Source organism: Osmerus mordax, chromosome 9 (assembly GCF_038355195.1).
Source record: "Osmerus mordax isolate fOsmMor3 chromosome 9, fOsmMor3.pri, whole genome shotgun sequence".
NCBI lineage: Eukaryota > Metazoa > Chordata > Actinopteri > Osmeriformes > Osmeridae > Osmerus > Osmerus mordax.
Genome location: NC_090058.1, coordinates 17363911 through 17385803, shown reverse-complemented (window position 1 = coordinate 17385803; position 21893 = coordinate 17363911). Strand labels below are relative to the sequence as shown.

Here is a 21893-nt window from a genome sequence, read left to right as displayed (position 1 = left end):
CTCTGACAGAAAGGCTGTTTTGAGCATCTTTGAGTGTGTCATCCAGCTCTAACGGTTCTATCAGTTCTGATCCTTGATTTTGCTGCATTCACTACAACATGCACTATTTTCACGTCACTACGGATACGTGGCCTCGTGGTAAATGGATGGATGTTAATGCACGGTGTGATGTCTCCAGTGTTGTCAGACAGACAGGAGAGCGCTCTTATAGAGCTGATGGTGTGTACCATACGACAGGCCGCAGAAGCACATCCCCCAGTAGGCAGGGGTACCGGAAAACGGGTAAGTAGACACACACACACGCCTCACACACACGCCTCACACACACACGCCTCACACACACACACACGCCTCTCACACACACACACCTCTCTTTTTTTTTTTAAGTAAAAGAAAAATGATTGAAGAAATAATGAAAAAACTAAACAAAAAACGTCTCAACATCCCACTTTTATACTGCCGCACAAATACTGAAGACAAAGAAATACACATGTAAGACAATTTTCACATTAATATCTTGTGTGCCTGAGACTTTTGCTCAGTACTGTACGTGCCACGCAACATAACCACACACCTCACGCCCACACACACACTCCCACATCCACACCTGTCGGACACGCCTAACACCGCCGCATATGGGAAGCGCTGGCCTGGTTGTAGAGATGTGTGTGATGTGCTTGCGTGTGTCCCTGTCCCCAGGTCCTCACAGCGAAAGAGAGGAAGACACAGATAGACGACAAGAACAAACTGACAGAGCACTTCATCATGGCCCTGCCCATGCTGCTGTCCAAGGTAACGCACACACACACACACACTTTTGGATCAGGGCTTACGCTAGCTGGTCTCACATGTGGCTGTCCCGCAGATGAAAATATTAACGATTTAAAATAAGTAAATTAATGAATAGCATATTAAATAGCCTGATATTGTGTGACCTATAAAATATGTTGCCAAGGAAACTTAAATCTAACATTGCTTTTCCTCGGCTGTTAACGCCAGGGAGTGTGTTGTGTGGCTGAGTGGGCTTGGAATGCAAAGAGACTTGTACTGTAGGCCAAATGTCTTTATTTAATTAACAATAGCAAGGATATCTGTTTTATTTCATTGTTGTATCCTATTTTCAGTTTGCAAAGTTTTGTCGACGTTTTGTGATGCATGAATTTGAGCTGTCTGCTTGAACTCTATTTTTTGGATCATAGCGTTTGTGTTTTGTCCTCGTTCAAATGTAGGCTGTTCAGCGGAACAACATATAGAACAGCCATATAGAACAGTCGTTCTATATGGCCGAATTATCGGCCATATTAGCCTTAAAAAAACATTATATGGTTAACTCTGGTGTGGATGTATTATCTCTCTTAAGCTACGATGTCTCATTAAGCCGTGGTATTGGTTGATTTTTACATTGTGTGTATGTGTGTACAGTACCAGGCAGACTCTGAGAAGGTGGCAAACCTGCTGCAGATCCCCCAGTTTTTTGACCTCGACGTCTACAGCGCCGGAAGGATGGAGAAGGTAGGATTGTGTGTGTGTGTGAGAGAGAGAGAGAGAGAGAGAGAGAGAGAGAGAGAGAGAGCAGTGTGTTTGTGAGAGAGAGAGGGAGAGATCTGACAGAAGGCCGCAACTTTGATGTTGTACCTCAAGGTTTTCCTAACCCGCTTCGAGATGGTGACTGAAAGGCGATTGTTTCTCTACCCCTCCACCCCTGCTGTCTCCCCCCCCCAGCACCTGGACGCGCTGCTGAAGCAGATCCGACTGGTGGTGGAGAAGCACATTGAGATGGAGGTGCTGGAGGCGTGCAGTAAGACCTACAGCATCCTGTGCTCGGAGGAGTACACCATCATGAACCGCGTGGACATCGCCCGCTCACAGCTCATCGACGAGATGACCGACCGCTTCACACACTCCGTGGAAGACCTGCTGCAGGAGGTAGCAAGTCGGGGGAGTGTGTGGGCCCGTGGGCGGGCGGGCGGGCGTGCGTGGTTGTGTGTGTCTACTTCGGTGTGTGCATTTATAGTCTGGTGTGTGCTGCAGGGTGAGGAAGCAGATGAAGATGACATCTACAACGTTCTCTCAACCCTCAAGAGACTCACAGCCTTCCACAAGCAAGTCACCCTCTTTCCTTCTGCCTTCATTCCTCCCCTTATCCTCATCCCATCTCCTTTGACAGATACACACTCTTTCCTAACTGTGTGTGTGTATGCGTACAATAATAATAATAATCATGATTATAATAATCATGATAATAAAGTTGTAATGCTCCTTTCCTGCACTCAAAGTGCTACAATGCAGTAAAAAGTAAAAGTAACAATCATAAAACAATGTACAATAATAAGAAGCACATTTAAGAACAAGAAATGTTGTAACCATAGTGCATACAAATACATTTTTTCTTAATATTGTGTGTGCGTGTGTGTGCGTGTGTGTACGTGTGTGTACGTGTGTGTGTGTGTCCACAGCGCCCACGACCTGACACGGTGGGACCTGTTTGGGAACTGCTACCGGCTGCTGAAGGCGGGGATCGAGCAGGGCTCCATGCCGGAGCAGATCGCCACCCAGGCCCTGCAGTGCTCCCACTACTCCATCCTCTGGCAGCTGGTCAAGATCACCGAGGGAGCACCCTCCAAGGTGCTGGCCCAGCCCCGGCCACCTGCCCACACAGACACACACATCCGCTGAAGCTACACTGGTTGACGGTTTTTGTGTGTATGTGTGTGTGTGTGTGTGTGTGCAGGATGACCTGGTGGCCCTCAGGAGAGTGGTGAAGTCCTTCCTGGCCGTGTGTCAGCAGTGTCTGTCCAACGTCAACACTCCAGTCAAGGAGCAGGTACAGCACACTGGCTTTAGACAGGGGAGGAGGGGGGGGGGGGAGGGGAGGAGGAAGAAGAGAAGCTACTTGCATGAGGAGGATGGTTAGGATGGTGGTTAGGGTCTTGGTCCTTTAAGAGATGGATAAACATGACAAACTGAGGTTGGAGAACTTCAAACAGTGAAGAACTGTGTGTGTGTGTGTGTGCTCCCCCTCAGGCATTCATGCTGCTGTGTGACCTGCTGATGATCTTCAGCCACCAGCTGGTGTCGGGGAGCAGGGAGGGGCTGCAGCCCCTGGTGTTCAACCCTGACGCCCCCCTCCAGAACGAGCTGCTGTCCTTCGTGCTGGACCACGTCTTCATAGACCAGGACGATGACAGCCAGAGCATGGGTCCGCCACGCGCTCGTGCACACACTCGATACACGCTCACACACACACCCCGCAAGCGCTCACAGACACGCGCTCGTATACACACGCTCATACACACACATGCTTGTACACGCATGGATCGTCTGGGATGTGATGGGACCTAATGTGTTCTCTTCCTGCGTCTCTCCCTCTATCTTACTCCCTCCATGTCTCTCCCTCTATCTCTCCCTCCATATCTCTCCCTCTATCTTACTCCCTCCATGTCTCTCCCTCTATCTTACTCCCTCCATGTCTCTCCCTCTATCTCTCCCTCCATATCTCTCCCTCTATCTCTCCCTCTATCTTACTCCCTCCATGTCTCTCCCTCTATCTTACTCCCTCCATGTCTCTCCCTCTATCTTACTCCCTCCATGTCTCTCCCTCTATCTCTCCCTCCATATCTCTCCCTCTATCTTACTCCCTCCATGTCTCTCCCTCCATATCTCTCCCTCTATCTTACTCCCTCCATGTCTCTCCCTCTATCTCTCCCTCCATATCTCTCCCTCTATCTCTCCCTCTATCTTACTCCCTCCATGTCTCTCCCTCTATCTTACTCCCTCCATGTCTCTCCCTCTATCTCTCCCTCCATATCTCTCCCTCTATCTCTCCCTCTATCTTACTCCCTCCATGTCTCTCCCTCTATCTCTCCCTCCATATCTCTCCCTCTATCTTACTCCCTCCATTTCTCTCCCTCTATCTTACTCTCTCCATTTCTCTCCCTCTCTCTCCCTCTATCTTACTCCCTACATGTCTCTCCCTCCATATCTCTCCCTCTATCTTACTCCCTCCATGTCTCTCCCTCTCTCTCCCTCCATGTCTCCCTCTATCTTACTCCCTCCATGTCTCTCCCTCTATATCTCCCTCCATATCTCTCCCTTTATCTTACTCCCTCCATATCTCTCCCTTTATCTTACAATCTCCATGTCTCTCCCTCTATCTTGCTCCCTCCATGTCTCTCTATCTTACTCCCTCCATGTCTCTCCCTCTCTTACTCCCTCCATGTCTCTCCCTCCATATCTCTCCCTCTATCTCTCCCACTGTCTCCCCCTCTATCTCTCTCCCTCTCTGTCTCCCCTCGTGTGTCTGTCTGAACAGAGGGAGATGAGGAGGACGAGGCCAATAAGATCGAGGCGCTCCATAAGAGGAGGAACCTGCTGGCAGCCTTCAGCAAGCTCATCATCTACGACATCGTGGACATGCCCGCCGCGGCAGACATCTTCAAACACTACATGAAGGTCTGTCTGAATGATGGGGCTTCATCCTTAGAAAGTCATCCCACTGGTTTCTCTTTCTTTCCTTTTTGTTTCTTCTCTGGTCTCTCTCTCCCCTCTGGTGTCTCTTTCCTTTTGGTCTCTCTCCTTTGGTCTCTCCCCACTGGTCTCTCTTCTCTGGTCTCTCCTATGGTCGCTCTCTGTCTCATTTGGTCTCTCCCCTCTGGTCTCAGTCTTTTAGTCTCTCTTCTATGGTCTCTCTCTCCTTTGGTCTATCTCTTGTGGTCTTGCTTTGGTCTCTCTTCTCTGGTCTCTCTCCTTTGGTCTCACTCCCCATTGGTCTTTCTTCTCTGGTCTCATTCACCTCTGGTCTCTCCTTTGCCCCCTCTTTCTCCTATAATAACATCCTATCCTTCCCTGTCTCTCTGTAGTATTATAACGACTATGGAGATATCATCAAGGAGACCTTAAGTAAGACCAGACAGACCGACAAGATCCTGTGTGCCAAGACCCTCATCCTCAGTCTGCAGCAGGTGGGCTACTCTCTCTCTCTCTCTCTCTCTCTCTCTCTCTCTCTCTCTCTCTCTCTCTCTCTCTCTCTCACTCACTCACTCACTCACTCACTCACTCACTCACTCACTCACTCACTCACTCACTCACTCACTCACTCACTCACTCACTCTCTCACACACACACACACACACACACACAAATACAGCTGCATAGAGACTAACTGTGTGTGTGTGTCCCAGCTGTTTAATGAGCTGCTGCAGGACCAGGGGCCCAACCTGGACCGGACTTCATCCCACGTGAGCGGCATCAAGGAGCTGGCACGGCGCTTTGCCCTCACTTTCGGCCTGGACCAGATCAAGACCCGCGAGGCTGTGGCTACCCTGCACAAGTACGGCCCCCAGGCACCCACCACATCCTGGTTCCTCCGCATCACAATAGGGTGCACACGTTTGACATCTCATCCTTTATCTTTCTCTCTGTCTCTCTCCTTGGTTCTCTTCCTGTCTCCTTTCCCTCCTTCCCACTCTTTCTCTCCCATGTTCAATCCCTCCTTCCCTCCCTTCTCCTTCCCGGTCCTCCTTCCATCCGTCCCTCCTTCCCCTCTCCTTCCATCCGTCCCCCTCCCTTCACCCCCCCTCCCTTCCCCACAGGGATGGGATCGAGTTTGCGTTTAAGTACCAGAACCCTCGAGGGGCTGAGTTCCCACCTCCTAACCTGGCCTTCCTGGAGGTGCTCAGTGAGTTCTCCTCCAAGCTGCTGCGCCAGGACAAGAAGACTGTGTAAGCCCTCAGAGAGACACACTAGAGAGAGTGTGTGTTTGTGTCCGTGTGTGAGTGTGTGTCTCTGTGCCTGTGTGTGTGTCTCTATGCCTGTGTGTGTCTCTGTGCCTGTGTGTCTCTGTCTGTCTTGAGTGTGTGTTTGTCTGTGTGTATATATTTATATATATGCTCTTTTGTGTGTTTGTAACATCTCCCCCCTCCTCCTCCTGTCAGCCACTCGTACCTGGAGAAGTTCATGTCGGAGTCCATGTCTGAGCGCAGGGAGGATGTGTGGCTGCCCCTCATCTCCTACCGGAACAGTCTGCTGACAGGGGGGGACGAGGACCGCCTGTCCGTCACCTCCGGGACCAGCAGCAAGACCAGCTCCATCCGCAGCAAGAAGGGACGGCCGCCGCTGCACAAGAAACGCATCGACGGTGAGCGCACATATATATATACACACACACACACCAGGCGCACATATATATACACACACCAGGCGCACATATATATATATATATACACACACACCAGGCGCACATATATATATATATATACACACACCAGGCGCACATATATCAGTGTGTGCTACACAATGACTTCTGTAACAGTCCTGTACATACCCACACTTGTTAGTATATGCTATACTTCTATACGATAGTTAGGTGTTTCGAGGGTGTGGGGTGGAGATTTGTTGGATATGAAAGGTGTCACAAAGACAAAGGAAATCAGATTGTTCCTGGGAATTCTCTCGTTGTTTAAGATGGCGCATTGAGCTGGATTGAACTCCTATTTGCATCCAAACTTGCCCCGGTTTCCATGCTGATTTTGAACTTGGAAGAGAGAGAGAAAAAAAAAGCCACAACATTAGCTGTAAACTGTGTGTGTGATTCCAGAGGAGAGTGTGGAGGGCTCATGGATGATGCGTAACGACACCCTCCAGACACCGGGGGCGCTGCAGACGCCCCAGCTCACCTCCACCGTGCTCCGAGAGAACAGACCCACGGAACACATCCCGGACCCCGACTCGGAACCTGGCTCCGAGAACGACTACGTACACAAGTAAGAACGGAATCCACATACACAAGCTGTGTGTGTGTGTGAGTGAGAGAAAGAGAGTGTATGAGGTTAAATCCTGTGTTGCTGCAGTCCCCAGATGCAGATGTCTTGGCTGGGCCAGCAGAAGATGGAGGAGGTTGGCCGGAAAGACCGGTCCAACATCAACTACATGAAGGCACGCAGCAATCAGGGCGTCAGGCAGACTGTGTAAGTGGGTGTGGATGTGAGAGAGAGACCAGACAAGTGACTTGAAAACTGAAAGGGACCAGATAGTGAGATCGAGAGAGAGACAGTTTGAGAGTGTGTCACTGCTTGGTCTGATGTCTCTGTGTGTCTGTGTTAGACGTGGGCTAATGGAGGATGACGCAGAGCCTATCTTCGAGGATGTGATGATGTCATCGCGAGGTCAGCTGGAAGACATGAATGAGGAGTTCGAGGACACTATGGTCATTGATCTGGTGAGTGGCATCACTTCTTGTTGCATGTATTCTCTATTGCCTTGCAGGGGAGCAAGCAGAGAACTCACATCCAGCTGTGCTAATTTAGGGTGACCAGACGTCCTCTTTTACCCGGACATGTCCTCTTTTCGAGACCTAAAAAATGCGTCCGGCAGGGATTCCAAAATTGTCCGTGATTTTGCCTCGTCGGATATTTGTGTTTCTCTGGGTCTTTCACAAACTATTACGCCCTTACAAGTTTTGGAAAGGGAGTCAGGTGGCTGAGCGGTTAGGGAATCGGGCTAGTAATCTGAAGGTTGCCAGTTCGATTCCCGGCTGTGCAAAATTTAGGTCAAGGCACTTCACCCTACTTGCCTCGGGGGAATGTCCCTGTACTTACTGTAAGTCGCTCTGGATAAGAGTGTCTGCTAAATGACTAAATGTATCTCCCTTACGTTCCAACTTCTTGCGCGAGCTCTGACTGTAGAGAGAACTTTCATTTTGATCAGATAGTGCGGCATGCAATACACGACCAGCACCCCCCCCCTTGACGCGACGACGTGTCCTCTTTTTCACAAACTCAAATCTGGTCACCCTAGCTAATTATTCTCGTAATCGTTTCCTCATTCGGTTTTTCAAGCCACCATCAAGAAACAGACGTGAGAGGGCGGAATTAAGACCGGACTTCTTTGACTCGGCAGCCATGATTGAGGACGAGTCGGTAAGTTTGTTGCGCACAACCTGACGGCCTTCACTCACCTGCTATGGTAGCATAGCACCATAGCTAAAGTTAGCTCTAATAGCATAGCACACACTGTCCATTAAACTAGCTGAAGTTAGGTCTGCTGTTAGCATAGTACACACACTGTCCATTAAACTAGCTGAAGTTAGGTCTGCTGTTAGCATAGCACACACTGTCCATTAAACTAGCTGAGGTTTGCTGTGCTCTGTTGTTCCAGGGATTCACCATGCCCATGTTCTGATCTGGGAGACACAGCCTTCCTGAGATGACCGGAATCACCTGTCAATCATACTGTCAAAAACAAAACAAAAACCCCTTCTCTCTCTCTTGGTTGGACACCTGGGTGGGTTTGAAGTGGATCAGGGATCTGTTGGGATCCACCTCGTGGACGTCAGGGATCCGGTCTCTACAGAGCAGCCAGAGGATCACTCCCAACCCTCAGAATGTCATAACAGGTCATAGTGAATATTGTCCCCATAGGAAGTCTCACTCACCCTGCTGCTAACCTTAGCACAGTTAGCGTTAGCTCTGGTAGCCTTGTGGCTAATCTGTCTCTGGGCTGACGCTGTGGGACTTGAGGCCCGGTGCGTCCGCCTGGATGGTACTCCGTCACACAGACGTGAGGTTGTTTTGGTTCCACCACCCCAGTGCCAACACCCTGTACAGTCCCTGTCAGTGTGGCACCTGTCGGTTTCATTTAACCTGAAGAGAATCTAGATATTAACTGTTCTAAATCTCTACTCTTTTATTTAGCCACTCACTCTTCCCCCCCATCTTTTTCCTTGTCTGTGATGATTGTGTACTGTATCGATGGTTGCACGCACACACAAACAGCTGTGAATGGTTGACGAAGGACTTTGAATAAGTGGAGCAATGTGTATGTTTTTTTGTGTTGTGGGTGTGGGCCTGAGAGATGAGAGTGTTGTGGTTTGATAGCTGTTTGACAGACAGCCTTTGTGTCCCCCATCCCCCTCCCTCTTACCCCCATCTCAGACTCCTCCCACATCCAAGCTCAAGACACTCGCCACAGAATTACGGCTTTTTAAACATTAAGAGTAAAAAAATCAAACAAAAAAGTATTTTGAATTCTGTAGCTTTAGTACAAAGTTTTAAATCAAGTGACTTTTGTTTTTTTGTCTGATGTTTGTACAGCTCTTTCTGAATATATATCTTGTTCGTTGCCAAATTGTGGCCTACATGCTTATATCTTGTCCCAACAACTTATATCTGATTGGTTGAATCCAAGGTGTGGCTATGAAGGTTAGCGGGTTTATCGTACAAGTCTAGTTGTGGCATTTAATGGCTGCGCCTTAGTGTAACTAGGAGATGATTAGTCCACCGCCTTTGGCTCCATGGGATAGACCAATCATGTCGATCTAATGGTTGTTTTTATCATGGATACCTGTCAGCCCTGTGCTCCTAATGGTTGGTTTGGCTGTCCTGTAAATATCAAAGACGACTGTCTCTTTCTTGTAGTGTCAACGACATCACTTGCCCTTAAATGCTTTTTTTCTGTGAACTTAATGAAATTCTTTTTAAGAAAATAAAATCAGTAATCAATTTATGGATTGTTTTAGTGCTTTGCTGGGGAGAAACAACTGTCGGTGATCATCAGAGTGGCGTGTGTGTGAGAGAGACTAAAGAGACCAGCAGATGTCACTCAAAAACTTTTTTTTCATATCAAACTAGTCATTCGAAGATACAGCAGGAATTAGTTTTGAAGTAACACTGATCTTCACAGACAGGGGCATCCAAGAGTTCAGTTTACAAATGAGCAGATCAGGACTTGCATAAGGAGCACTGAGAGAAGGCACAGCACTCAATGACTATGGACATGGACTTTCTGAACAACACAGGCCAGAAAGGGTCCCACATGATTTGGAAGAACCGTCAACCATTTTAAACAGTATGCTCAGTATGGCTATTTCAGGTTCACTGCATCCATTCTGTGGGTGTATTCTAGACAGGGGCACACAGGTGTGAGGGTTTTACAGAGGAATGTTTGCATGTTTTTTCCAGGGGTTGGTTTGCTTTTTGCTGGACAAAACCTCCAGATCTCTACAAATCCTCTTGCGAGTGGTCGACGGCTCAATGATGTCATCAACAAACCCTGCAAGACAATCACAGAGTCACTAAAAGGAATGTGTCATTTGTGTGTGTGTGTGTGTGTGTGTGTAGATGTCATATTAGGGGTGTTTGTGTATGGATGTCATGGTCCTGCATGTGTCCACACACCTCTGACTGCAGCAGGAAAGGGGTTGGCAAACTTCTCCACGTATTCAGCTTCGGCCTCCGCCTGGTTCTCCTTCCCTCTGAAGATGATCTGCACTGCACCCTGGGAATATGACCAAGACAAGGTCATGGTAACATCTGCCACGAAGACTGGAGTGTGTAGGGCAGTGGTCTGCAAACCTGGTCCTCAGGGCTAGTCATGAAGCTCTGTAGAAACCCGATAATGACCCATTCTTCTGAATCAGGTGTGTTGGAGCAAGGAAACATCTAAAACATGCCGGGCAGCAAGCTTTGAGGACAAAAGTTGAAGACCACTGGTATAGGGGATCGAGGCTTGATTTGCCTAGCGACTGGAGTATTTGTGTGTGTTGTGTTGGTGAGAGGGGAGAGATTCCTTTACCTTGGCCCCCATGACCGCCACCTCTGCTGAGGGCCAGGCATAGTTCAGGTCCCCTCTCAGGTGCTTGGAGCTCATCACGTCATACGCACCGCCGTAGGCCTGGAACAACGTAGCACAGTCTTAGCCCACACACACACACACACACACACACACACACACACACACACACACACACACACACCCCTAGAAGAGTGATGTGACTTTACACACACACAGAGCTCCCTAGCACAATGATTGGACTCCACACACTGTAGCTGGATAGTGGGATGCGACCACACACACACCTTCCTAGTGATGATGGTGATCTTGGGCACGGTGGCCTCAGCAAAGGCGTAGAGAAGCTTGGCCCCGTGTCTTATGATGCCCCCATATTCCTGGGCAGTGCCAGGCAGGAACCCGGGCACGTCAACAAAGGTGATGATGGGGATGTTGAAAGCATCACAGAAGCGTACGAAGCGAGCCCCTTTAACTGATGAGTTGATATCCAGACATCCTGAACAGTGACAGAGAAAATGGTTTTGTTTGTTTGACAAACAGAAAAGAAGCTTGTGTTACAAAGTTCAAAGTAAAAAAAGAATACGAATTTGATGTATACCGTACTGTGCAAGTCTTGGCACCCAAGATTTTTTACTTGAATATTATTAGAATTCCTCCGTCAGGAGGAACCCTATTGTAATTGTTGGTATTATTAGGGTTCCTCCGGTAGGAGAACCTATTGTTTTTGTTAGTATTGCTTTTATTATTTTTCCTCTTCTCCGCTAAATGGCTCAATAGCCCAAAAGGTCCTCGACCGGATGTTTTCAAATTTGGCCCAATGATACAACAGGTCACTCACTACTCCCAGATGGCTAGTGGCCCACGTACGCCTATAGGTGGCGCTATAAGCCTCGCCCAAAGTCTATGGGATTTCCCCAGCGCCATTACTCCAAAATGCCTGAAAATTGGTTTTCTTGCCTTATTTCTCATGGGGAACAAAAGCCTCAAGGACCCATAAGGTCCGCCATGATGGATTTTCCTGTACAGCGACATTTTGCAAAAACCTTCAAAATAGAACTCCTCTTAACCCTTGTGTTATCGTCGGGTCATTGTGACCCATCAGTCATTGTGACCCACCGTCGTATTGCGACAACTTTACCGCATACGTAAACAAAGTGAAGCATTTTCTTTTAACCGTTGGTCTGTCTCAGTACCCCCATATTGCAACGGTTAAAAGAAAATTATTTTCATATTGGGTAAACACAACGATGGTTCGTTATAAACCTTTGGGTCATGTGACCCGAAGGCAGCACAAGGGTTAAAAAACAGGTCAAATTGACCTGTAAATTATTTTTTTCACTTCAGTGTATTTTTATTTAATTTATTTGTGCTCAAGACTTCTGCACAGGATGTATGAAATAACCTAAACTCAATCTTATTTTCCTTTTACCATCCCGTTCCCCCTGCTAACCTGATGCCACTTTAGGCTGGTTTCCCACAATGCCCACTGTCCGTCCATTCATGCGGGCGAAGCCCACCACAATGTTCTTGGCATAGCTCGGCATGATCTCAAAGAAGTCCTGCTCGTCCACAACCTAGGAGAAATCCCACACAGGCTGATTTTAGTGTGTCACTGTCACAGTCGGGACTAGTTAGTTCTCATTATTTCATGTCTAACAAGTCGGCTGCGTGGGTGCATCTATACCCCATGGATGATGTCCAGCATGTCATAGGCTTTTGTCGTTTCCAGAGGAACAATGGTGTCCAGACCAGGAACCAAACGGTTGCTAGAGGAGAGGAAGATGAGCTGATCATAGGTAAAGGGGATATACGATGATCTGTCTTAAAGGCAGTTTGTTGGTAGTGTTGTTGAGAAGCACCATTTGTCATATTGGCTAAAATAAACTTCACATCCTGATGGCAACCAATACATCTAAAAGGGTTGACTATGAAATTAAATCAATCTGATATCTGTGAGTGTAGCAGGACTGTAATAAACACAACCAATAATTAAGGTTGGACCGGCACTAATGATTGGACGGGCTACTTGTCTGTCTGTCTACCTCCTGGCAGTAATCAGGCAGGTTCATGTGTGGGGGAGTGGCTTTGAAGGCAGGAGGTGGGATATTGTGTTATCTTCGGGTCATTCTGACCCATCAGTCATTGTGACCCACCGTCGTATTGCGACACATTTACCTCATACAAAAACAAAGTGAAGCATTTTCTTTTAACTGTCGGGCTGTCTCAGACCCCCCACATTGGAATGGTTAAAAGAAAATTATTTTTATTTGTTTTTGTATTGGGTAAACACAACGATGGTTCGTTATGAACCTTTGGGTCATGTGACCCGAAGGCAGCACGAGGGTTAAGAAAGCCATGTGATGAAATACCTGGGGTCGTGGCACTCGGTCACAGGGGGCAGGTCTTTGTTACTGAGAGGCAGAAAGTTGAAGAAATCTCGGAGATTGAGCAGAGCATCGATGTCATTCTCAAAGGCACGGTGGGCTACACCTGCAGGAGACATGGGGACGCACGCATGTCACACCTATTTCGCGTGGGTGTGTCTAGACGCGTGTGTAGCCTAGTGTGTGTTGGAGAGAAGCACTGACCAGACACAGCAGTGTGAGTCTTGGCTCCTCCCAGCTCCTCCTGAGTCACATCCTCATTGGTGACGGACTTGACCACATCTGGTCCTGTGATAAACAGGTACGAGGTGTCCTACACACACACACACACGAGCGAGCGTTATTCTCCCACTCATTTCACCCAGCATGTTCCATTTCCACCCAGTATGTTCCCTTGTCCCAGGGAGGCCTCGTACCTTGACCATGAAGGTGAAGTCTGTCAGGGCAGGAGAGTAAACAGCCCCTCCGGCACAAGGACCCATTATCATGGAGATCTGGGGGACCACCCCTGACGCCATGACATTCCTCTGCATGAACAGAGACCGAGAGAGAGGGAGAAGGGGAGGAACAGAAACCGACAAGACATTTCAGAACCACTTCAGGATATACATGTATGTATGTTTACAAGTTTATGTGCTTCGGGTCATTGTCCATCTGCACTGTGAAGTGCCGTCCTATGAGTTCTGAAGCATTTGGCTGAATCTGAGCAGATAATATTGCCCGAAACACTTCAGAATTCATCCTACTGCTTTTGTCAGCAGTCACATCATCGATAAATACAAGGGAACCAGTTCCATTGGCAGCCATACATGTCCACGCCATAACACTACCTCCACCATGCTTCACTGATGAGGTGGTATGCTTTGGATCATGAGCAGTTCCTTCCCTTCTCCATACTCTTCTCTTCCCATCATTCTGGTACAAGTTGATCTTGGTCTCATCTGTCCATAGGATGTTGTTCCAGAACTGTACAGGCTCTTTTAGATGTTTTTTGGCAAACTCTAATCTGGTCTTCCTGTTTTTGAGACTGACCAATGGTTTACATCTTGTGGTGAACCCTCTGTATTTACTCTGGTGAAGTCTTCTCTTAATTGTTGACTTTGACACAGATACGCCTACCTCCTGGAGTGTTCTTGATCTGGCCAACTGTTGTGAAGGGGTTTTTCTTCACCAGGGAAAGAATTCTTCTGTCATCCACCACAGTTGTTTTCCGGGGTCTTCCGGGTCTTTTGGTGTTGCTGAGCTCACCAGTGCGTTCTTTCTTTTTAAGAATGTACCAAACAGTTGATTTGGCCACACCTAATGTTTTTGCTATCTCTCTGATAGGTTTGTTTTGATTTTTCAGCCTAACGATGGCTTGCTTCACTGATGGTGACAGCTCTTTGGACTTCATATTGAGAGTTGACAGCAACAGATTCCAAACACAAATACCATACTTGAAATGAACTCTAGACCTTTTATCTGTTCCTTGTCAATGAAATAACAAACTCCCTTTATGAAGGAATAACATACACCTGGCCATGGAACAGCTGAGCAGCCAATTGTCCAATTACTTTTGGTCCCTTAAAAAGGGGGGGGCCACATATAAAGTTTATTGTAATTCCTACACCATTCACCTGATTTGGATGTAAATACCCTGAAATTAAAGCTGAAAGTCTGCACTTAAAGCACATCTTGATTGTTTCATTTCAAATCCATTGTGGTGGTATACAGAGCCAAAATGATGAAAGTTGTGTCAATGTCCAAATATTTATGGACCTAACTGTATATGCTCTGGAGTTTTTTCATGAGTGTCTTTGTGCTTGTCTGCCTGACTGACTGTATTTGATGGTAATTCATGTTTTCATGTACAGCACATTGGTCAAGGTAGTTGTTTTTAATCGTGATCTATAAATAATTGATTTACCAGGAAGATATCAGCATATCCAGCCAGAGACTCCACACCCTCCTGAATCCTGGCTCCACCGGAGTCATTCAGGCCGATGACTGGAGCGCCAACCATCATTGCCTGGTCCATGATCTACAAACACACAAACCCAGTGTATACATGACATGCCATCATGACCATGTAAAACCGTGCCGATTTTACCAGCCTGGATATCCTACCTTACAGATCTTCTGGGCATGTGCACCAGACAAACTGCCCCCAAACACTGTGAAATCCTGAGAGAAAGGCAGACGCATTAAGCTATCAATCAACTAGGCTATTTTACCACTGCTGTACATGAGGTTTGTTTTCGCAGTTACTCTCTCAAATGCGTACCTGACTGAAAACGTACACCAACCTTCCGTTGATTCTTCCCTGCCCCGTTACAACACTGTCACCAGGGAACTACAAGGATACGGGGCCAGATTAGCGATTAGTTTCTTTACAACTTGGTACAGAGACACAATAGACGGTATGTGAATGTGTGGGAGATACCTTATTTCTGTCCTCCTCCATGCCGAAGTCGGAGCATCTGTGCTCCACAAACATGTCGTACTCGACAAAAGAGTCGGGATCCAGGAGCAGATCGACTCTCTCACGAGCTGTCAGTTTTCCCTGAGAGGATTGAAGATTAGCTACCTATCTTGACTCCTTGCAGAAGGGGTACTGCCAAAAACAGTTACTTACTTTGTGTATTCATTTGCACGTGTATTTATTTACCCTTTTGTGCTGGGCATCAATCCTCTTTTGACCTCCCCCGACCAGCGCTGCCCTTCGCTTCTGATCAATTCGTTCTTGAACGGAGAGGTGACTGATGGAATACCATCGGCAGTTCTGTAGGAGGCTCCTTTGGACCACGGAAGCTGCAGCCATGCCATGCTTTACGTGTGTCAATCTCTTCACGGAGGCTTTAAGTCCACTCAGAAGACAGCAGCTTCTCCGTGCAACTGCGAAGGCCGCCATTGCTGTGCTCCAGAGTGAGGATGGGCGTATCTACATCTAATTGACACAAGTTTAAGCCAATGACTTGTATGTATTATTGCATATGGCCAATCATCAACAATGTAATTGTTGTGATGGTTGAACTCATCCCGTCGAGTTTCCAGCAGTGTGCTTTTGACCTAACTTGAATATCACAGCTGTAAAACTACACTTCCCTGGCATCATATCCGTTTAGTTGGAAATCTCCGTGAGTGGTCGTTTCGACCGACGCCCCCCATACGCCCACAATTCATCCGAAAGAGCGCGATACGGGCAATAAGGTGGTTGGTCAATTTAGGGAGCCGTTTCTTTTGGGAGTTTGGAATTTTAGAGTAATTGTTAGAAGTAAGCACAATTTGCTGCCTTTGATGTAGCTAGGCTAGGCTAGTTGTCAGCGAATTACGCCTACGTTCATTCAGGAAAGCGTAACCAAGGTAACTAGCTAGCTAGCCTCGCGTGATTCGTCCAATATCTCGCGAGAGTCCTGGTAGGGGAGAAAAAGAATGGTGGGCGATGATGTTTATGGATATCTAGCCTTGTAAAGTAGCCTATTTCAATTAGCCAAGCGGTATCTCCCACCATGCAATTAATAGAACGTTTTTAGCGTTAACACCACTCTAAAGTACTGAATAATAAGCTGTCCCAAGATACTGTTATCTTTATTGTAGCTAGTTCTAGTTAGCCTAGCTTGTTCGACTAACGTTACTTTTACACTGTAGCGAACTAGCGAGCCCTTGCTAACATTATGGAGTTAGCTTGCTAACGTTAGCTAGCTCGTGCTAATTACCAGTGGGATTTTCTCAATCAAATGTAGGGCTAGTTCTGCTAGCTGGGTTGCAGATGTATGTGCACATAGATTCCAATAGCCTTTCACAATAGTGTGCTTAGGAGTTATAGCTTGCGACACCTCCATGATTTTAAGTGAACCTAGTAATAACTGGCCAGACTCAAGACGAGACCAGCGTTTGTTTACATAAAGAAGAGCGCGCGTGGGATTCCCAGGCAGGTTTCACAGTTAACTAACTTTAGCTAGGTGGAGATCGGGTGCGGTATCCGTATTGCTACGTGTATTTCTGGAAGAAGTCGACATGCATTGCCTCGGTCTTCAAATTTGCTTAGACCAGTGTCAAAATGCGTGAGGAAACGGGATGTTCATCCACCTGCACTCGTCGTCGGAGTCGAGACAAAGAGAGGATTGTACACGCGCCTGTGGCTCCAATGTTACTAGAATTGAACATGCCTATTAGTTTGCTACTGTCCGATGTGGTTCTTCTGGCATTCAAATAGTTAGCTATTTAGCATATGTAATAACAGCTTGCAGTGTAATAAGCTAGTTTGATAGCTTACTATCAAAACCGTGATCAACAGCATCCAGCCTGTGTAAAACGGCAGTTTAAATTGTGGCTAACTAGCACGAGAAGCTGGGTGCTTGAACGGGTTGCTTTCTAGTTAACACATTTAGCTAACTAACCATCATTCACATACCGGTACGGTATCACATGATAATGCATTTTCAGCTGTATAAAGTAATGGAGAAAACAGTAGTCAATGGTGATGCCTCTTCTAGTCTAGCCAACTGGCTAGCTAGCTACATTTGCTTGATTTGATTCGGCAGTGACGGTAGCATGCATGCAGTTCCGTGCAAAAGCTATTGAGCAATCGCTCATTAACAAATTGGGCGATTGACGTTCCACGGGGACCAGATTTAGCCGAGACAGCACCTTGTCGGTGAACGGGGGATCCCCTCTGTCTCGCAACGTCTGGATTTGTCGGTGTGTGTTTTCCCCGGGCCTGGCTGACACTTTGATTCCGATATGAACCCCGAGAATGCCACCGCTTTGTACGTGTCCGCCTGCCGGTCCGTGCTGCAGTGCGACCCGCGGCAGCACCAGACCTTCTCGGAGATGTACAAGCTGTTGCCGTTCTTCCGACAGTCCCTTTCCTGCCTGGTTTGCGGTGAGTAAACACTAACGTCAGGGTGCTTGAATGTCATCGATATGGTGTCGATGCTAGAATGTTGGCCAGTGTGTGTACTGTTGATGTTAAACGGAATATATATGTTGCATGCACATCCGACACAGTCATCTTTGACTTACAATTCGGAAGTTCCTTTCAGTTTAGTCATGATGCAAATATATGCATTTTCATATTTTCTTTCCAGCGACCGTGTGCTTAAAACGAGCTAGTGCGCTGCTCATTAATAGTTGCTATAATAACGGTGCTGCTGACACGGTGTGTCAGATTCGCCACTGGGTCTCCTAGGCAACCGCGGCTCAGCCCCAGCGGCAGCTGGTCTCCAGTGTTGCTAAGCAAGTCTGTCTGGACTCACTGCCCTGCAATGGGCGGCCTACTCAAACAACACACACCCGTTTGTGGCCTCCAGGTGTCAAAATAAATATTCCAGACAGATTTATATTTGATAGCCGTAGGGGTTGAGCCGCCCAGCGCGTATTATAACACTCGAATCTACGTAGTGTTGTATGTCCGCAACATTTTCTATTGTCAGTCCGCCTTCAAAATTTTATTTGAGTTCATCTAGATGGTGATGGAAAAATTAACTTTGATTAATGATGGATAGGTGGACAAATCTGAGTCAGGTGGCTGAGCGGTGAGTGAGTCGGACTAGTAATCCGAAGGTTGCCAGTTCGATTCCCGGTCATGCCAACTGACGTTGTGTCCTTGGGCAAGGCACTTCACCCTACTTGCCTCGGGGGAATGTCCCTGTACTTACTGTAAGTCGCTCTGGATAAGAGCGTCTGATAAATGACTAAATGTAAATGTAAATCTAACTTCTAATCCATATCCCCCCCCCCCTCCCCCCTATACACACGCATACAGGAAGCCTGGTTCAGGACCCTATAGCCCCCACTAACTCTTCATGTCAGCACTACGTGTGCCGGGCCTGTAAGGGCCAGAAAATGCTTCTGAAGCCCTCCTGTAGCTGGTGTAAAGACTACTCCTGCTTCCAGGAGAACAGACAGCTGTCCCTGCTGGTCCACTGCTATAGGCAGCTGTGCCTGTACATCACCCACTCTCCGCTGCTCAAGCAAATCAACAGCCAGGTGGGTGGGTCTCCGGAGCTGATGACTCTGCTGGAGGAGGTGCTGGTGTCCAAGGAGGAGGAAAAGGAGGAGACGGAGGAGTTAAGCCCAGACATGGAAGAACTGAAGCCTTCTCCCGCTCTGACACCCATCGCTCCTCCCCCCACCGAGAACCCTCCGGAACGATCTCACCCGACCTCCTCGAGCCTGAACTGGCCGCAAGGCTGCAACGGAGCGGGGTTGGAGGACCTGGAGCCGTCATCACCAGAGCTGGAGGTGTGTGAGACAGTGGAAGAGATGCTGCTGCAGGCTCCAGGGCTGCTCTCCGAGCCGGGGTCTGGGTCCAGGGCTGGGTGCAAGGACAGGGACTCTGGGCCTGGCTGTGGGGGACTGGAAGTGACCCCTGGACCCCTGGTGCCCACGCGTGTGTGCTCTTTCGGGGAGGGGCGCTCTGCCAGGGTGGAGGACGGGGAGGTGTTGCTGCTCAGTGTCGAGGAGGTGTTACAGACTCTGGATCCGGTCTCCCCCACTACAGACTCCCTCGTTCAGAGTCCCACATACACACACGCACATCCCGACAGGACACACACTCCTTTGCACGCACAGTCCGACCGGTCGCACGCTCACACACACCACCCGTCCAACAGGACGTGCGCCCCCCCGCGGCCCGCTCCCACCACTGCCCCCCAGCCCCCCCTGGTGCGCCCAAACAGGAAACGCTCTCGTTCAGAGAGCGACCGTGAGAGAGTCCAGCCCCTGCCCATCTCCAGCATCCTGCAAGGGCCCCCCCCTCAGACCCCCACCCAGCCCACCCCCTCACAGAGCCTCCCCACCCACACGTACTCCGCCCTTTCCAACGGTGGGGCTCCTCCCAAGCCCGCCCGTCCGCCCCTGACCTCCAGCAAGGCTGGGAGGAAACACCCGGAGCAGGGCCCCAAGAGGCCCCATGCCAAGGCCCGAGCCGGAGGCCCCAAGGCCAAGGACAGGAGCCGGGATCACCGCCTGCTCTCTGGCTGCCTGCTGCCCCCCATCCCTGCCAAGCCCCTCTACAAGAAGCCCGCAGAGAAGAAGGGCTGCAAGTGTGGCAGGGCCACCCAGAACCCCTCGGTGCTCACCTGCCGGGGCCAGCGCTGCCCCTGTTACTCCAACCGCAAGGTGAGCCAGTACCGAGAGAGACCAGAGGGGGGCGGCCCCGCGGCACCAATCTGTATTGTTTCCGTGAGAAAAGGGGGGCATAAGTGTGAAAAGTTTGAGAAGCTAATGTGTTACCAGGGAAAAGGCTATTTTTTCATCTTATGGTGTGTGTGTCTCTCCCCTTCCCCCCTCCAGGCGTGTCTGGACTGCATCTGTCGGGGCTGCCAGAACTCCTACATGGCCAACGGAGAAAAGAAGCTTGAGGCGTTTGCCGTGCCGGAGAAGGCCCTGGAGCAGACACGGCTCACGCTCGGCATCAACCTCACCAGCATCGCTGCCGCCGCTGCCCTGCGCAGCCCACCCGCCAACAGCGTCCATGGCAACAGCCTCCTCAATGTCACCACGGCGACAGGGACACCCGTGGCCGCTGCCTTTCTGTCGCCCAGCCCTCCCCGAGACCCCGCCTACCAGGATGCCCTGGACCTCGGCTTCCACTGCTGATTGGAGGACGGTTCGGATTCCTGATTGGCCGATGAGCTATTACTTTCGGTGCTGATTCACCGATGGTGGTTCCAGATGGGTGTCAGTCTCCTGGCTCCTCCTATAGGGAGTTGAGGCACCTATAGACCTGAGCTGTCCTCTCTTGACTTCTCCTGTTATGTAGAATGTGTGTGTATGGAATTGTGTGTGCGCTATTGAACCGGTGGGTCATACAGCATGCTACCAGATCACACTCCAAACACTTAGAGAAGCCGGCCTGCAGTGTTTGTGTGTCAGCCGTCCTCGGTGTGATGTATAGGGGGATGGGAGAGACCGGAGGGACCCTGGCATAGGCTTTCCACAGCTGTCTACAGACAAGATGAGGATGTTGTCTGTATGAGCAGTGTAGGAATCATCTAGGTGGTGTTCAGGAAGACAGATCGTGACAACTGTCGGGTGCGTTCTTGCAGGTACTTGAAGACAACGCATGATGCTGGCAAAAAGGGCAGGACCTAAGCACTTACTGATTAATTGGCCAAATAACAACGAAGCCCTAGTTACTATAGTAACAGCACCACTCTACCCTTATAAGTACCCTTTCAACCTGTATTAAATCAGTTACTCACATGCAACCCTACCCCACCTGACAGAGACATAGATAGTATTGTTTACATTGTCACTCATTGACATAAAGATAGGACCTAGGTGTGTGAGTGTGGAGGCAGGAGGGAGAGTCAGGTAGATCATGAATTCATAGACAGAATGGTTGTTTTCGTCCAGACAGAGCACTCTCTCTGTGTCCAGTCTTTGCTGTTGTAGTGTTCTGACTGACCCGTGACAAAACTAGAGACTATTTTTGATATTGTGTGTCGGGGTCTCGTTGGAGAGACTAGCGCTGTGTTAAGATTTCTGTGTTTTCTGTTCAAACACCTTGAAGCCCTCATATACCTCCGAGGGCATGTCGGTGTTTGTGTTCCTTTGCTCTGTCTGTCTGTCACTCCTGTGACCAAAAAGAAGGGAGATGTTTACCGTGTACCTGTGCCATCAGAAGTCTCAATTGGACGGCAACCTGTTGCTACGATTACAGAAAAACTGTTTGAACACCTGACGTGGACTCGGACAGAACCGACCCCTTATTGGCCCTCCGTCTGTAGACCTGGGTGGAAGTGGGTCAGGACACCGTAGGGGACCTGTGTCTGTCAGTGTGTTACTGCTGGGCATTACTTGAACTCCCGATTTAAAGTTTTAATTTGTATTTTTTCTGACTACAGTTTTTGTTGCAATAGAGCCTCTGGTTTTACTGTTGTTGGAACATTCACTGCCACATTAGGAAACATATATAATGCAACATGAAATGAAATAAATTGACCTTTGTCTAGA

General features: G+C 48.7%; 3 protein-coding genes across 3 annotated transcripts in view; 2 read left to right on the top strand and 1 right to left on the bottom strand.

Annotated features, from left to right (window-relative positions):
- The window catches only part of stag1a (STAG1 cohesin complex component a), a 29819-nt gene extending 20318 nt beyond the window's left edge, over positions 1 to 9501 (top strand). The window contains exons 15-32 of the mRNA XM_067242640.1: positions 179 to 282; positions 700 to 792; positions 1423 to 1512; positions 1723 to 1926; positions 2032 to 2102; positions 2457 to 2625; positions 2732 to 2824; positions 3025 to 3199; positions 4313 to 4452; positions 4860 to 4961; positions 5181 to 5329; positions 5592 to 5720; positions 5934 to 6136; positions 6596 to 6761; positions 6849 to 6965; positions 7102 to 7216; positions 7836 to 7916; positions 8155 to 9501. Of these exons, the coding sequence (XP_067098741.1) occupies positions 179 to 282; positions 700 to 792; positions 1423 to 1512; positions 1723 to 1926; positions 2032 to 2102; positions 2457 to 2625; positions 2732 to 2824; positions 3025 to 3199; positions 4313 to 4452; positions 4860 to 4961; positions 5181 to 5329; positions 5592 to 5720; positions 5934 to 6136; positions 6596 to 6761; positions 6849 to 6965; positions 7102 to 7216; positions 7836 to 7916; positions 8155 to 8178 (2225 nt within the window). The 3' untranslated portion in view covers positions 8179 to 9501. The remainder of the gene's footprint in view (positions 1 to 178; positions 283 to 699; positions 793 to 1422; positions 1513 to 1722; positions 1927 to 2031; positions 2103 to 2456; positions 2626 to 2731; positions 2825 to 3024; positions 3200 to 4312; positions 4453 to 4859; positions 4962 to 5180; positions 5330 to 5591; positions 5721 to 5933; positions 6137 to 6595; positions 6762 to 6848; positions 6966 to 7101; positions 7217 to 7835; positions 7917 to 8154) is intronic.
- Positions 9502 to 9591: 90 nt separating this feature from the next.
- On the bottom strand, positions 9592 to 15850 carry pccb (propionyl-CoA carboxylase subunit beta). Its single transcript, XM_067242641.1, has 14 exons — positions 15598 to 15850; positions 15373 to 15492; positions 15214 to 15282; positions 15057 to 15113; positions 14857 to 14970; positions 13367 to 13477; positions 13155 to 13263; positions 12936 to 13056; positions 12251 to 12332; positions 12017 to 12140; positions 10854 to 11062; positions 10570 to 10668; positions 10173 to 10272; positions 9592 to 10047 (listed from the first exon to the last, which is right to left on the bottom strand). The coding sequence occupies exons 1-14, from the start codon at positions 15838 to 15840 to the stop codon at positions 9926 to 9928; spliced, it is 1680 nt and encodes a 559-aa protein (XP_067098742.1). The 5' UTR covers positions 15841 to 15850; the 3' UTR covers positions 9592 to 9925.
- An 880-nt stretch (positions 15851 to 16730) lies between these two features.
- Positions 16731 to 21891, top strand: msl2a (MSL complex subunit 2a). The gene is made up of 3 exons (XM_067243090.1): positions 16731 to 17814; positions 18697 to 20054; positions 20229 to 21891. The coding sequence occupies exons 1-3, from the start codon at positions 17673 to 17675 to the stop codon at positions 20532 to 20534; spliced, it is 1806 nt and encodes a 601-aa protein (XP_067099191.1). The 5' UTR covers positions 16731 to 17672; the 3' UTR covers positions 20535 to 21891.
- Positions 21892 to 21893: the final 2 nt, after the last annotated feature.

What these genes read in the sequence shown, in the direction of transcription:
- pccb (XM_067242641.1), bottom strand. Translation starts at nt 15,840, where the DNA reads ATGGCGGCCTTCGCAGTTGCACGGAGAAGCTGCTGTCTTCTGAGTGGA. An exon ending in ATGCCCAGAAGATCTGTAAG is followed by an intron (nt 14,971 to 15,056) that starts GTAGGATATCCA and finishes GTGTGTTTGTAG; the next exon opens with ATCATGGACCAGGCAATGAT. An exon ending in GACTCACACTGCTGTGTCTG is followed by an intron (nt 13,057 to 13,154) that starts GTCAGTGCTTCT and finishes TGTCTCCTGCAG; the next exon opens with GTGTAGCCCACCGTGCCTTT.
- msl2a (XM_067243090.1), top strand. Translation starts at nt 17,673, where the DNA reads ATGAACCCCGAGAATGCCACCGCTTTGTACGTGTCCGCCTGCCGGTCC. An exon ending in CCTTTCCTGCCTGGTTTGCG is followed by an intron (nt 17,815 to 18,696) that starts GTGAGTAAACAC and finishes ACACGCATACAG; the next exon opens with GAAGCCTGGTTCAGGACCCT. An exon ending in CCTGTTACTCCAACCGCAAG is followed by an intron (nt 20,055 to 20,228) that starts GTGAGCCAGTAC and finishes TCCCCCCTCCAG; the next exon opens with GCGTGTCTGGACTGCATCTG.